Source organism: Salarias fasciatus, chromosome 8 (genome assembly GCF_902148845.1).
Source record: "Salarias fasciatus chromosome 8, fSalaFa1.1, whole genome shotgun sequence".
Lineage (NCBI taxonomy): Eukaryota > Metazoa > Chordata > Actinopteri > Blenniiformes > Blenniidae > Salarias > Salarias fasciatus.
The window spans coordinates 13,337,219-13,353,730 of record NC_043752.1 but is presented as its reverse complement, the minus strand read 5'-3'; the positions used below and the strand labels follow the sequence as shown (position 1 = coordinate 13,353,730).

The 16,512-nt window shown below is 42.4% G+C and overlaps 1 protein-coding gene across 15 annotated transcripts in view; it reads left to right on the top strand.

The window, feature by feature from the left end:
• The window catches only part of LOC115393585 (calcium-activated potassium channel subunit alpha-1-like), a 65,503-nt gene extending 55,300 nt beyond the window's left edge, over positions 1-10,203 (top strand). For 7 of the 15 annotated variants that reach the window (XM_030098642.1, XM_030098640.1, XM_030098648.1 and 4 more), the window contains 8 exons: positions 897-1,010; positions 1,225-1,317; positions 2,284-2,414; positions 3,494-3,688; positions 4,646-4,764; positions 4,862-5,083; positions 7,847-7,875; positions 9,365-10,203. In XM_030098642.1, coding sequence (XP_029954502.1) covers positions 897-1,010; positions 1,225-1,317; positions 2,284-2,414; positions 3,494-3,688; positions 4,646-4,764; positions 4,862-5,083; positions 7,847-7,875; positions 9,365-9,516 — 1,055 coding nt within the window. In that variant the 3' untranslated portion in view covers positions 9,517-10,203. Of the gene's footprint in view, positions 1-896; positions 1,011-1,224; positions 1,318-2,283; positions 2,415-3,493; positions 3,689-4,645; positions 4,765-4,861; positions 5,084-5,748; positions 5,751-7,846; positions 7,876-9,364 lie in introns of all 15 variants that reach the window. The other 8 variants (XM_030098651.1, XM_030098650.1, XM_030098644.1 and 5 more) reach the window with 4 other exon arrangements.
• The last annotated feature ends 6,309 nt before the right edge of the window (positions 10,204-16,512 follow it).

The following is a 16,512-nucleotide window of genomic DNA, read 5'->3' as shown; positions in this document are numbered from 1 at the left end:
GGAGGGACGGCGTGCTGGCACGGAGAATATTCCTCACTGGGCGCTGCCCGGCTGACCCGGTGTCACTGCGTTTGACAGTAAACCCTCCTGACTATTCCTCAGGTTACTGTAACAACTGGTTTCCTCACGAGCCTAATTGGTTGCAACATGCAAACCCTCACCTGACATTTGTTTTTATTCATATCCAAGGCCGATTTAATCACCCGCTGAAGACGATTTATTAATATTGCATGTTAGAGCTTTGTAAATGGCACCTGAACCACTCGGTTATGGTCACACAGCCATCGGTAATGGTCTTATTTTTTTTTTTGCTTGGAGAGAAATCCTTTTAAGGAACCTTTTGACCTCAGGAATAAAAAAAAACCCCTTCCCCTTTCATTATTCCTCCAATACTACACGTATGACCTCGCGTTTGCCTGAGTCAGCAGTAAGTGATGGATGTCAAAACACGACCTATGTATAATACATACGGCATCACTGATTTAATGTGCTTACTTGTCAGTCTGAGGAAAGCAAGGAATGTCAAGTCAATTTGAATTCAATCTTGCGTCACTTATTTTCTATTTCATGGCTCCGCGCTGCACATGCTTTCTTTTGCGCGTGTGTGTGAAAAGGGTTTTCCGTTTACACGCACGCACACACACACACACACGCACATACAAAGGGAAACAAAATGAGCAGTATGTCACATCTATTATAAATAGACTAATATTGGTCCTTGTCAGGAATAGGCCGACGGAGCACTCAGCAACTTTATGCTGTTCTGGAAAATGGAAGAAATGGCCTCAGCACATTAGTTCTGCTGATATTGTTGTAACCTCTAATGAAGTATTGAATATTGCAATAACAGATGTGTTTTATATCACGTGTGTGTGTGTGTGTGTGTGTCCAATAAGGGTTCACACCGCCGGGGATGGATAGATCGTCTCCGGAGAACAGCCCGGTCCACGGATTAGTTCGGCAGACTTCTGTCACCACCGGAGCAAACATTCCCATCATAACCGAGCTGGGTGAGCTGCGTTTTTCCTCATATCCGTCTCCTGATTGATGCTTGAGCTTTACAGTTGCACATTCTTTTATAAACAGATCTGAGAACACAATTTATGCAATTAAATGCTGTCAACACTTGATTAATCTTACTGAAAGTGGAGTCTTTATGTTTTTTTTGTTCCTTCCCTCCCCTGTTGACATGTACCAACTGTTTTTCCCTCAACACTTGTCTAGCGCCATTAGCAAAGCCAGGCAAAAAAGTGCCTGTGATTTCATTCAGTCAGGATAAAAGCAGTGGGACCAGCATACAAATGATAACAGAGCTGGGTAAGAAGTGCCTCTGTCCTGTACTGCAGTGTTGTAACTGCTGCTGCCTCCATATCAGCTTTCTTTTGATTTCTCTCGCTGCACAAGCGGCTCGGCCCATTCCCATGGCATCACTTTGAGCACATTTTACCCTCGGTTCTGGATGAAATTGCCTGTCTTGTTTTGGCCCCTTATCTCAAAGCAAAATTTCTCCCTTTTATTTTTCTAAGAATTACAAGGCCTTTGATCCCTCAGAAGTCCTTGTGGCTGTTTTCTTAGCATCTTCTGTCGGATCACATTCTCTGGCCCGTGCCCTTCTTTCATCTCGGCCCTGTCGATATGACTGACATTTATTTCTGTCCTCGCAGAGGGAGCGGTCCTCCGACTAAATTTTTACATCATTACGTTCTCCCAGCTCTTGCATGTGTTTGTGCGCGCCGAGACGTCTTTAAAGGAGGTTCTGGGGCAACGAGATACTTTCATTTGACTTGACGTGCCAGTGCAAGTAATTGGGAGTTCTGTCTTGGGTTTACGAGACAAACAATGGCATATTGGTGTTAGAGACAGTGACCTCAGGAGGACTTTGAATCGAGGCCTGCGACTGTGACAATATGCATGGTGTCATGAGTGTGCATGAACGGCCTGGATATGGAGTGTGGCGTAAAAACAGAGAACAAAATACCATTTCGGTATTATTTTGTTTTTTTAAATGGGAATTTATCTCAATTTGGGCTTTGGAAAATTGAGAAAATGCTCAACCATAAATGGATTTTTAAAACAGTCCATATCTGCAGCTGCTGACTGTTGTGCACAACCACTGTGCTTCTGTGTCCTCCTCTTCATTGGAATTACTGATTTGCCTGATTCATCCACTTTCAAATCAAAAACGGCTCCATGAGTTGTGTGTTTTTGTTTTTGTTTTTTTTTTTTTTGCTTGTGCAGCAAAGTTGGAATAAGTAACACTATTTTACCCGTTTGCCTTCGTAGTGAATGACTCTAATGTTCAGTTCCTGGACCAAGACGACGACGACGACCCCGACACAGAGCTGTACCTCACGCAGCCGTTCGCCTGCGGGACGGCGTTCGCCGTCAGCGTGCTGGACTCCTTAATGAGCGCAGTAAGTCACAGTAACATCAACACGTCGGGATGTAATTCTAATCTGACCCCACCTTTTTTATTATCTCTGATTTTGCTGAAACATTATAGTGAAAAAAAAAACATTAAATGCATGAAAAAGAAAAGAGAACAGATTTCTAGGTCTGGTCTTGAGTCGTAAAACTGCAGGACCACAGACTGAGAACGAGAGTCTGGAAGGGGACACATGGCCTCAACGTGGGCTTTCCATCTCCTTTACAAAGTTTTGACATCCTTCCTCATTCTGTCTCTTTCAAGCTCACTTTCCCATGTTTGATTTAAACAAACAGCGATAGAGGGGAGAAAAAAAAGAGTCCAAGTAAAGGATGAAAAGAAGTTATTGACTTTCCCAGTCTCTGTGAGATCTAATGTTTTGTTATCGGGACTGATAGCAGAATACCTCCACCGCATCCGTCTCCCCCAAAAGAGACAAAAGTAGGCGTCCTCTGCTCCAGTTAAAGCGATAAATGACAAGACTGGAACTTGTACTCGGTATGATGGCTTCATTTGTCTGCCTTTCAGTTTGAGTGAGGTTAGAACAAAGCTGCCTTCAAGTGTGCTCCAGTGTAGACAAAGGTAATGCTACCTAATGGACAGCCCTCATCCATCATCTTAGTCAATAGCGCTGTCAGCCGCCGAGGGAGATGTCACTGCGCCGTACAAGCAGGGGGAGACAGGAGACTGCACTGCCTGGAAAAAAAAAGGCCAAATACTTGCCCCTGTTAGAATAAGCAAAGCAATAACTAGAAGGACTTTTAAAGGGGGGAAAAAAAAAGCACTTCTTGTGTTTTGCGGAGCAGATTTTTATGAGCGGTTGTCCCATATTTATCAGGATAAATACCTGGACAGTGCGAGTGTGAAGGCTGGAGCTGTGAGAGTAACCTGCAGTAGCTGGGTTCTGCTGTCGGTTCAGCGGGCGCGCGGGCCGATGTGACGCGACAGAGCGGGGTTAGATAGCACCGCTCAGCCTCGCCGCCACTTTGAGACACTCCAGTTGTGACTCGGGTGGCGCTCGCTTGAGGTCTCACCCCCCCACCCCCAACTCTCGCTTCATTCCTTCAGACATACTTCAATGATAATATCCTCACCTTGATCCGGACGCTGGTAACAGGCGGGGCGACGCCGGAGCTGGAGGGGCTGCTGGCGGAGGAGAACGCACTGCGGGGCGGCTACAGCACGCCACAGACCCTGGCGAACAGGGACAGGTGTCGCGTGGCACAGCTGGCCCTGTACGACGGACCCTTCGCTGACCTCGGGGTAAGTGCGCGGGCCTGTCACCGCAGGACGGAGCACGTCTCCACGCGCCGGCGCTGTGGAAGCTAATAGGGACGGCTGTGACATATAGCCTGGATAAGTACGTCCAGAAATAGCAGGGCGCGGTGATAGTGAGGTTCAGGCTTCATCCAACACAGATGTTGGTGTTCGTTCATACCACAGGAGGCTTCTATGTAATATTGCATGTGTCTGTTGCAAAATCATAGAAACACCTAAGAGAAATATTATTAAATTAAGCTAACTGCAGCAGATTTCACCTTCCTGGTCTCTTTACATTATTCCCTCAAAGGTCTACAGTATCAGAACTGATCATCATTTATTTCGTCAGATTGCGTTGACCCTTGTGAGTAAAAACTCTTAATATGACCAATTTCAAATTACTTTAATTAATATTAAAATTAGGCCGTTTTGAATGCTAATATTTCTCAGCCTTTAGTCTCATCTGATTAATTTCTACATGATTTAAATCAATAGTAATCAGCGTACGTATAAGACCAACACTTCAGGGCTCGTTTTGTTCCCAGAGGTATATTTGGTGAATTATTCCAGAGCTTTAGCTGGAGGGCATTTCAGACGCTAACAGTGAAGAGGCTAACAGCAGTCATGGACAGAAAGTAACTCAGATGTAGCAGAGCAGCTCGTTCCTCCAACCCCAAGGTTGGCGGTTCGATCCCCAGGCCTCATAGTGCTCGTGTGTGCAAATACCCTTTGGCAAGATACCGAAGCCCAAGTTTATCGAGTGTGTGCGAAGTAGTCAAAGATGACTTGAGAATTTTACACTTTTCTTCAGTTTATCTATCTTACAAAGTTGAACTTGTCGACAGCAAATGTGAAAAACATTAGAAGATGCAACATTTAGCCATAAATCATGTGACCAAGCAGGCACGAAAGACACCAAATTGTGCACTAATCAGCATTTTTATGTCTGCGATCTTTCAGGATGGGGGTTGCTATGGCGATCTTTTCTGCAAAGCCCTGAAAACGTACAACATGCTGTGTTTTGGCATCTACCGATTAAGAGACGCACATCTAAACACCCAAAGCCAATGTACCAAACGGTGAGTAGGTGTTCTTGTATTTGCACGCTGAAAATTGGAACAAAGAGTAGAAATCCCTGTATTTAGAAGCGGCGGCCGCCCCCCGTCTCTCCTCCAGGTACGTCATAACCAATCCGCCGTACGCGTTCGAGCTGGTGCCCTCGGACCTGATCTTCTGCCTGATGCAGTTCGACCACAACGCCGGCCAGTCGCGCACCAGCCTCTCCCACTCGTCCCACTCGTCCCACGCCTCCAGCAAGAAGAGCTCGTCCGTGCACTCCATCCCCGCCGCCAACCGCGCCAACCGCGTCAAGAGCCGGGACTCGCGGGACAAACAAAAGTACGTGCCCGCCTGAAGCCCGTCGTCCCTGTGTGTCCAGACAGACTGTTACGCGTCCAGCTGTCACTGTGTGTGTGTGTGTGTGTCCGTCCGAGTGTGTATGTCACTTGTAAGTCCGGGCCTGCATTTAACAGCATAATGCAGTACAGAGTGGGTTTTTTTTTCCCTTCCCTCAGCAGGGCAAAGGTCAAAGTAAAAAAAAAAAAAAAAAGGAAAAAAACAGCGAGGGCTTCCGTCTTCCCCGAGGCCCTCACGCTCGGAGTTTTTTTTTTTTTTTTTTTCATCCATCTGCTGTAACTGTGCTCTCTTTTCCACTCCTGTACTTTTTTTTTTTTTTTTTTTTTTTGCCAAGAACTACAAGAATCTTTTACTAAAATTGTGGATATTTTCGTCATTTCAAGCTGTGGGAATTGCCAATAGTCTAGATGAGCTTTTAGTCACAGTGTGGTTGTTTTGTCTCATGATTTTTGGGGATCTGTCCAGTGGAAGTACGATGGGAGCGTATTGCATTCACATAAGAAAAATGATTTAGCCATGATGATTTAAACGGACATTTAAAAAATTCAATATTTGTTTCTAAACTATTGAGATGAACTCATTTTTTTTGTTTTTTTCTGAATTTAGAAGCTGTAAACTAATGCTAGACAATTATTAAAACACCACAGAAGTTTGATTTTAAATATATAACAGAGTAAACTTTAAAAATCTTATATGAATGCATTACACCTCTTTAAAAAACACCTGTCTGCAATTCAGAAGAGGGAATACAAATAAACACTTAACATTTATCCTTACTATTGAACCCACAAGAAACAGAAGCAGAAAGCTGTTTATTTCTGCAAGTAAATCCAGTCAAAACTGAGAATAATAGAATAATCAATAATCAAGTGATGAGTCTTTCCCTGTGTAAAAACACTCACATGGTCTCTTTACACGACTAACCTTCAGGTTTTTCTCTGCTGAAACTTGCATTTTTGTTTTCTTTAAAACTGAAGATGAACCTCTTTGTACTTGGAATGTACTTTAAATCCTCATGTCTTAAAGGTGTCTCAGAAACGTTGCACACCGTGTCCTCATGCCTTTTCAGTTCCTTTAAAATGCTATTCTTCTAATCAAATGTTACTTGCTGCCATGGAATAATTATGTCAACATAATTAAAGTTAAACTGAGGATGTAAGTTAATGTCTTCACATGTGAATGTCACACTTTAGTTTTATTCCACACTGTCGAATCTTGAAAGACTTTTTAATCTCAAGGCTTTTCATCAAAGGTAAATACCACCTCAGTAGATAAGCAGTAATTAAAGTGGTGCTACAGACTGAATCCGGCGTCAAATGCAGCCTGAAGGTCGCGACATAAAAGAAGAGACGAAACTAAATCATTGAAAAACGGCACCGACCTACAACTGCAGCGCCTACAGATTCTCTCAAATGAGAAATAGCAGACGTCACGTTGCGTTTTATCTGAAGCTGAACAACTTTTTAGCCAGCCGGAGTTCACCGGGCTTGAGTGGTGACTCACAGCTTCTGCAAGTTATTGATTTGCCTTCTTCTTCGTCCTCTGAATTTTCAAGTTATCAGCTCTTTATTCCTGCGCTGGGCGATCCGTCGGTGGCTTTATATCTGCAGCTGAACCTCCTCGATCAGGGACGTCAAACTCATCTAGGTTTGACTGTGGAACGCAGTCGACTGGTCCGACCAGTAAATCCTGATCATTTATTAATCTGTAACACCTTGATTAATACTAATGTTTAGAGTTATCTTCACACATTGACAAGTTTTTGTCAACTGTAGGAAAAACATGCATACCGACGCAACATTTCCTACTTAATGGAAAACTGTGACCTATTGGAGCTCAGTCGGAGATTTATTAGTGCGATTAAATGTGTGTTGAACTCCTTCCTATAGTGTATCTTTTACTGGTGGTTTAACTGTTTTTACTGTCAACCTGACGAATTGAAACGGCCTTCATCTGTACTAGAAAACATCCAATATTCAACCTGCACTTCGGAAAGCTATTCAGATAGATAAGTGTATCCATTAATCCAAAGTGGTTTAATCAGCTGCTGAATATAATGTGGTATTGTGGGAAATTGTTTGCCGGTTCTCTCAGTTGTTCTATTGCTTATTTGTTGGGCACGCTCATATCCACAGATAGTTGATCTGCGTCATAATGTGTTTTTATTTAAAGTGTCTGAACATCTTATCATTAATAATACATTCAAAGGACTTTTCTATATTGGCGAAGGTATGAATCCTACCGTTATTTTTTCTGAAATATTAATACTCACGTGCTGATATTTTCTTTCTTTACTAAAAATAATGCTCACAAATCAAAGCCGCTGAATAATACAAGCTTCCTTTGGTTAGCAGCCATCGCGCATTGTTCAGAAATGCAATCATTTTGATTTACCTGAAGTAGTTTTTATAACACATTTGGTATGTGAGCTGCATGCTGCTCATGGGGTTTGATTTCCATCAGAAACATCCTTCCAGCTGCTTCAGCAATCGGCATGGACACAGTATGGCTGCCTGACACGTTGCTGCAGTGGCTCCATGCATTTTTATGACATTTTTTTTTATTTTTTGGGGGGAGTTTTAGAGTTGCAACCTACTGTTTAACCTGCTCTACATTCATATGTAATGAGATCATCTGCTGTTTTTATGCCTCTGATCATCATGCTGTGCAGTTTCTGTTATTAATGGTCACATTAGTGTTTTCCCATCTAGCTTACATTTAGTGTACTACTTTCTTTTTCCAAAGTGCAACAAGGATGAATAGAGTGGGCCAAGGTATGGAAGTGAATAATTATGCATGACGTTAAATAATGCATTGAACACGGTCATGTCCTCGCTGACATTATGCCCCCTGAATGAAAGCCAAGTAGTGTGGTGTTTCCAAATGACTGCATCGGGACTGCATGGTTATGACCTCTGCAGTACATCTCACAGTAGGAATGACTGTAAAATGCCTGATTGCAACTGAATGGTTTGATGCCGCTTCACCTTACACCGTATTATGTGATTATATATCATGTTTTACTATTGGCAACATGCATCCACTGGCGTACGTGTTAATGCACTGTAGCTGCACAGCCTTAAGTCATGTTGATGAAAATGCATGACCATCGACATTGCCAAGTGTATGAATCACCGGCGCTACACACAAAGCCAGGACCAGCTATTTCTTATTTTCGAAAAAGTTGCATCAAGCCAAAAGCCTGAAGCCCCTCCAGTGAATGAAAACATGTATGAATATATGAAATGTGAAGCTTAAAGGTTTAAACATGTGTCGGTTGAGGAAAGACTGAGAAGAGGTTTTTGTTTCATTTGTGGCCTGCATGTCTGCTGATCCCGTAAAACGGCATGATATGAAAGCAGAACGTTAAAGATCTTCAGACATGACAGAGGTGAACATTTCTGACCGTGGGCCATCTTTACCTGCTATTAAAACCCCACCACGGAGTTTATTCATGTCGCAATTTGTGTTGCCAGCATCGATTTTAAAGAATGATTTCTTTGGAGCTATGATTTCCTCATCATGTTCTTAACAGGGGTTTTCAAAGTGTGTCAGGATTAACTTCCCAACACGCAATTACTTTGAGCATAACTCTTCTCAGGTGAGTTAGATGACTGTATTATATAATATCTGGTAACTCTTTCTATCTGTCATACCTGCTGACTTACGGCTTGACACTATCAGTCTCCATTATAATTCTGTTTTGAAAAAGTCTCTCTATAAGATTACTATTACACCCTCTACTTATTTCTATAAAATTCAGTCTTTATCAGAGTACATGGTTTATAAAAGCATAAGAAACCACTTTCATTCACTGAAGTGACTTTTTGAAGTTTGTAAAAATGCAATTTTAGATCATTAAAATGTAATAATAAAGTGATTTTTAAAGTATACTATTGAGCTTGCATTTGTAAAATTTCAAATGTCATGTGTTTCTTGTTGGATTTACTGTTACAAGCAATCAAAATCTGAAAGTTTAATATCTTTTTTGCAACTATTGATTAACATTTTAACATTGATGACATTTTCTCCATACTTTAGAGCAAGAAAGACACATTGATGTCTAGACAAATACTTCAGGAAGTTACCAAATATGGTCAAATGAAGGATTAAAAAGTCTCTGTAAAGCTCTCTAGCGCCCCCAGAAGGAAGTCTCCTTCCACACTTTGAAAACCCCCTGGCTGAAGCAAGCAGTGATTTGCTCGTCCATGCAGCATTAACCGTCTGCTGTCCCTTCCTCTCTGTCTCTACATGGTCTCTCAGAAAAGACATGGTTTACAGATGAAGCGGAGAACACCCACCTGCGGACCATGCACACCAAGCCTGTGAACACCCTCACCGTCAACCAAGTCAGTCAATACAAATCCACAAGCAGCCTGATTCCCCCCATCAGAGAAGCAGAGGACGAGTGCTGAGCCCCAGACTCCTGCTGGCACCTGGACTCCCCGGAGGAGGAGGAGGAGAAGGAGGAGGAAGGGGGGGTTACACTGTCAGTGTCAGTCTGGCGCTCTGGATCATCCCTCCTCATCTACAAACATTAAAATTCCCAAACTGCTTCGTTCATCCAGCCGTGCTGCGAGCTTAAGCCCACATGAAGACAATCACAGTGCGACGTACCGGGAGCAGTGACCAGACTCCAGCGCCGATTTGCTCCGCCCTGGGGAATGAGGGTCACTCCAAGCCCAAGAGCAATGTTTAAAAAAAAGAAAAAGACTACTCCTGCTAAAAGAGGTGATTATTATGATTTCCGGGTCAAGTTTTGCAGTTGTAAATTGTAAAAGTTGCCTTTTTAGCTGTCCACGAACAACTATACCGCGTTCACGTCATCCATCCGGCGAGCGAGCAGAGTCTCCTCTGTGCAGGTCGTTCTACATCCAGCCGCGACCCCGACCACGATGGCAGCGCCACACACTGACTCTCAGTGATTCCTCTGCCATTCGGAGCTAATTCACAACATTTGTGACAGTTACGACGGCCGATGCCTGTACACGGACGGCATCTGGCTTCAGCCTTATCTCTTATCCATTTATATCTGTCTTATCTCTGCCTTGTTTGTTATAAATGTTTTTGATGTTGCTCGTTTTGGTTGCAATGTCCAAAAATCCTAGAAATGCTATAAAGTATCTGCCACTGCAAATGTTCTCCTAGGGTGTTTTTTTTTGTTTTTTTTTGTTTTTTTTTTTTTTGTTTATTTGGGGGGGGGGGGGGGTTAATAGCCAAATATGATAGAGCTGTTTTATTGATGACACTATAAACGTACCAAAAATCCTCTCACTTGGTGTCACACGGTTTACCTATACGGACAGAGAAACCAAAAGCCGCATATCGCATGAAGTGGGCAGCGTTAAGTCCTCCGTTGGCTGCGAGCACTGCCTGACACAGGATTGTCTTGGAGGCCATGAAGCTACTTGAATGAACTCCATGACCAATCTTAATGCCATAATCTTAACATGTTCATTGCTTTATCTTGTCAATGCACCAAAAACAGCTCTATCATTAAAAAAAAAAAAAAAAAAAAAAAAAAAAAATCTTTGGCTATTTATCTATTCAAGCTGCATTCTGGGATTTTTTTTTTTTTCTTAACAGTGTTGCCAACTTAGCTACTATGTTGCTTTACGTTTGGGTGTGTTGTCGTGCAGCAGCCCCTCCAAGCTGCAGTCAGAGCAAGAGAAATAATTCACAAGCAAGAAGCTGACAAATAATTTAAAAAAAAAGAAAGAAAATGTATATATTAGTGGATTTTATTACTCTGTCTCTCCTATTCTTCCCTCTGATTGCAGTTTCTCGCAACTTCATGCACATGGTTAATTATGCAAATCAGACAATTATGCCATTAAGCAACTTTTAGGGCGTCCAATAGCTCCTTTTCTTACTGGCAACACTGTTTTCACTTCCATAGAGCCATTTTTACTCAGCGGCGATAAATAAGCAATTGTTTGTTCAGTTTGGAAATGCAGGAAAAGTGGAGTGTGCTGCTTGTTAATCATGTCTTATTTCAATAATGGAACATAGCTATATTGGCACTGTTGTCACTTTACTGCAGGAATCAGTTGGGGAGGGGGGGAATTGGGGGGGGGTTGATCACAGCAGTCCATAAAATTCTTAATCCACGGATGATGTATCACAGTACAGCCTGAGATTCATGTTGGATGTAAAAAGGGAGAGGTTGTGACATTTTTACTGGCACGGAGAACGTCCAAGCTGTCCATCCCTCGGTGCCAGTAATGTGCCAGGCAGTGCTGAAGCCAACGGAGGACTCCACAAAGACCCACTACTGCGAAAAGAGGCTTCTAGTCTAGCTTCCCTTCATGAGAGGCTGTCATTCTCCGGAGATACTTGCAGTGGTAATCAACAATTTGCAAAAAAAAAAAAAAAAAAGTCTTAAAAACATTTTTTTTTCCGAGCATCCATCATTGAGAGCCTGAAAGCAGCTCATGTTTGTGTAAACCTGTAAAGCTTCATGTAAAGCATTTCTTTCTAGTGTGTTCTTGTTTGACAGTACCTGTGAGGTGGAGAGACATTCAACTTTGCAGTCTAGTTTTCAATATTTTGTGCATTTATGATTCTTTTCTTTTTTTTTTTCTTTAGCACGTTGAGTTGTGGATACAATGACAGTGCTAAGTTGATATTTCTGACTATGTCATAATACACAATAATAAATACCGTTTAATGTCTTGTACAAACAGTCTTGTACATAAACTGTACATGATTTCATTTTGTATTTTCACAAAAATTAAAAGCAGATGTATTGTGTTCTACAGCATGCTGTGTTTTTATTAGAGGACGCATTTTCTCGATTTCTTTAACAACTTTCGCCGCTTCCTGGTCACGTGACGCGGGGCGCCGATAAAAACGCTCCCCGCATTCTCACCTTGGGGATGGAGGGCGGCCGTCACGCCGCTTGTTAACGATTTTACACGGCGAGGCGCTGTGGGAGACTGTCAGCATGCCAATAATATTTACAGTCTAACACCTCGCAGAGAGGCCCTGATTCCACTGATCCTCCTGCCAGCGGCTGTGTCACCTCCTCTTAGTAAACAAACACATGGAGCCGTCACACCGCGAGCACGCCGACACACACACACGGTCATCCTGCTCACACTCTGGAAACACTATTGTGCATTTTAAAATTAGGATCATTCAAATAATCTTATTTGTTTGCGCTCAATGAGGCATCTATCTTTCATGGCAGCACCACCGACATCTTGGCCCCTTTTTGTGGGCCAATTCTGGCCCATGGACCTTATGTTTGACACTCCTAAGACTACCTAAACAGCTAAAATACGCTTGAATCGAAAATATGCCATGAAAAGCCGTAAGTGGAAGCAGGATGAGAGTTATAAAATGAGCTTTGATCTCTTCAGCTTCCAACTATTTGACTCACGGTTCCCTTTACTCTTTCTGAAAAAAGTCTCCACAAAAATCAATGTTGCATGAGAAGATAAATAAACCAACAGCTATAAAGTTTTTGTTGGAATACTTAAGCAGCGATCCTGTAAAGACTTCTGCAGCATCTGAAACTTTGATAAGAAACTTGTTTGAAACTGCAGCTGAATCTTAAAAGTTTAAAAAAAATCAGGCATGTAGCCCCAACTTCAACCATATAACCAAAAGATCTGAGCATGCATGAAGCACGCTTCCAGAAACTTTTCAAATTCAGAAAAAGAATACCAAAAAATGATATATTGTAAATTATAATAGTGACATGTCTCATTGATTTTGCAGTTTTAAAGCACAATTTATGAGACTAAAGTAGCAAAATGCAGTTTGTACTTTTGTTTGACGTGTGTGGTTCCCATTTAGTTACTCGCACTAAACTGCCAGCAGATATAAAAAAGGTAAAGATGGTGGAAGGAAAAAGAAAACATTCAGCTATTTAGTGTTTAATCTGACTAAAACAATCTTTGATTGAGAGAAACCAATAAAAATCACCTGCAGTTGGTTTGGTAACAGGTTGTATGTCACACACACACATACACACACACACACACACACACACACACACACACACACACACACACACACACACGCCGCCCCCCTCTGAAGACAACAACTTTTGTCCAGCTGCAGGAGTGATAATGGTTTCCATGACAACGCGGCACTCCGAGTGCATCAATGCCAGCCTGGATAAACAGTGATCCTTTACCAAAACAAGGGGGTCATTACGGCAGCTTGTCAAATCAATGTTGAGAGTGTCCTGGCTGATTAAGGCGTCCCCTCTCAGGCCTGACACAGTGTCAATACCGGCTGGCCTGTGGCGGCACACTCCCATGATTGGACTGAAATGCCTATCAGTCAGGCAGCTGAGCTGGACTAATGATTCCCTGTGCTGCCTATTAGAGGGACATGACAATTTAATCCTGTGGGCCAGGCAAGGAAAAAGTGACCTTGGTGCTTTATATTGAGGCTGAGGTAAATTGACAAGAGCAGATAAATCTTTACCTAGGGCTATTAACAGAATTAAAGAACAACAAAGACAGCGGTTTTTCTCTGTTTTGTCCTGTTGGCCCCTGCCTTTCCAAACCCAATTACGGAAAAAACGAAAATCCCTTAAATTTGAAATTCATTTGGCAAAAAAACAACAACCGACCATAAGGCATCGCCGCATCATTAAAGTAATTAATCTTACTTTCTCTTCCCGAACATTTCCACCCTGCGCCGGTACGATCGATCCGGAGCTCACAACAACAAAGAGTCAAATAAAAGCCATAGGTTGGCTTCTTCTGTGCTCCGCTGTCAAACTGGAATATTGAAAGTGGATATTGCTCGGAGCTCAAGGTTTTTCAGATGTTCAAAGCCATTCCAGCATGGCCCTGGGGCAAGGTATATTGCCTTGGACATCTATCTTAAGGCGATGAGAACATTGTCTACATGGTTGGAAAAAGGCCATGTGTTTACACAGATGTTTGGAGCTTTTAGCACACAGATCTTCCTGTACGGAGCTGCGCCGCCGTCTTTTGTGCCAAGGGCCATATACATTTTGCATTAGTTTACCCTTTGATACAGAAATGAAGGTGGGCAGGGGAGCTTGTAGCCTTGCACGCAGACTCGAACGCATAGTAGGGATTCCGAATTGGATTTTTAAAAGAAAAAAAAACCAAACTTTGCTGTTAACATTTCCGGAAACTTAATATGTTAGCTTTGATGTGACCTGTACCCAGAGCAAAAACAATATGCCTCTCAACATTTGTACGAGAGAAAGAGGGAAAAAAATGAAACAAAAATAAATGGCAAAAGATAAGAATTTCATCCCTGTTGTAAGGATAGATCACCGGCACTGCCAGGCAATCTGCCTGCAAGGCACAATTGCTGCACTGACCCTTTATGTTCCCTGTAAAGGTCAACATTTCCTTTCTTTTGTTTCACTCCATGCATGCATAAATCAAAGCTCGTGGCTATTTTCATGTTTGAAGTGGGGAAAAGAGCCTCTCATCAAAAGCAAAGCCGTAACATATATACTCAAATAATATCGCAACATTAATGCATCACAAACACCATCTGCAGGAGTGTGAAATCAATTTTGCGTGTTAGTTTAGGAAATAAATGGCTGTAAATGTAATTTGGCTCAGCATCAGAAATCAGTTTCCCATATTTATTGTGTTAAATTATACTTTTTGCACGTTTAAATCACCTTTTTTTTTTTTTTTTTTTTTTTTTACCCCGTACGGGAATATTAGTGGTAACAAACAGCAAACAGATGGCAATATCCCATAACAGCACTTTGCAGCCCGAGTTGTAAACATGATTTACAATTTGCAAGATATTATTTACAGTGATTCATGTTTCTGTCAGTCCCACACTGGAGGTTAATAGAAATGCCAGCATGCTCGCTGATTTACTTAGTAAAATTTTCATCTCAAGGTTCAGGTTCAGAAGATTGGAGTCAGAGAGAGTTACAGGATTCATGCATTATGCAGAAGACGCTGACACGACCTTCAGCCATCACAGTCTTCTCTATATATCACACTGGGCTTGACCCTCCCAAGGCCAGAAGGAGCATTTGATATATTTAACCACTACTGCCATTAAATTACTCACATTCTTTATGAGCTGAGCACGTTTTATACAGCCAGGCAGTATCATTTTGATTAAAAGTGGTTTTACACTTTGTATTTGCCTTTTTTTTTTTCTTTTTTTTTTTTACCGCGGGTGATGCCGCGGCAATAAGGAAGGCGTTCATAAGTCAAAAGGAAACTAAATCAACAAATAAATCCGCCCGCGTGGGTCGGCTGATTTTTACGCTTCACATTACGGCTTCTCCGTATGGCGGCCATGTGTTGAGTCAAAGAAGAAACTCTGCTCCTGCTGTTTGATGCTGAACACATCATAAAATGATAGGAAATAAAGTGCTGTTTTAGAGTACGAGGTCCATTTTAATATAATTGGCTGTAGAATTATTTATGACATTAATTGCCACATTATGGACTGGCTGCCAGCTCTTTGGGGTTGAAGTCCATTCTTCTTCGCGAAAAAGCGCCAGATCGGCCGAAAGTAGAATGACAAGCTAATTATACCATCTTCCTTCTCCATGATGAATGTCATTAATATGACTCTGGCCTGGAAATAAGAGTCCTGAAGCGAGTGAAAAGCTGCAGCGAACGCTTTCTGTCTCCCCCTTCTGCCAGTAACGGTAATGACCAAAACACCGTCGGCGTGCGCGACATATGGTGTCACATAGGTTGGGTAAACATACAAACATATTTTAATACATGGATCTTCCGCATACCGACATTCTTATCATATTTATGATATTGGGATAATTTCACCCACTGAACGGGTGAGAACACGTAAAAACATTCCTCTGCCAGCTCCTCCTGAAAATGCGTCCTACAAACTCCATTTTTAATGATGCTGTTTACATATTCCGGCTGTGCTGAGGATGTATACTGACAACAATGAGAGCTGACACATACCAAACTTGGTATGTCCCAGAGCCATCTTCAGTGGCTGGGATGCTGTCAGCTCCACCTACATCAGCGGTGGTGTCTCAATGGTAGCGCGACACATGTCAGAAACTTTTAAATGTCTGCTCTTTTCAGCAGAAGTGCTCCTGCAGCTCAAAGACGGCGTTTTTTCCCGTGCGTTAATGCGCGGCGAGACCGTCACGGTGTCGACTCTGAAGCTCGCTCTTGCTACATGATTTCGCAGGCTCTGGATCAATAAATTAAAATGTTCTTTTTCAGCTTTGCTTAATGCGCGATAAATTCCCAGTAATTACCGACGCGGATCCAGCAGACAGCTATCAGTAGGGGGAAAATTCGGCCTCATCCTTGGATGTTTTGATAAGAAAAGTCATCTCTGGTGATTGCACATGCCTCGTGCAGCCAGACACACATCTGAACCTTGACCCCCTTTGATCAGCAGTTTTGGCAAGGCAATCCATCATGGTGCTCTTACTGTCAGAAGAGGTG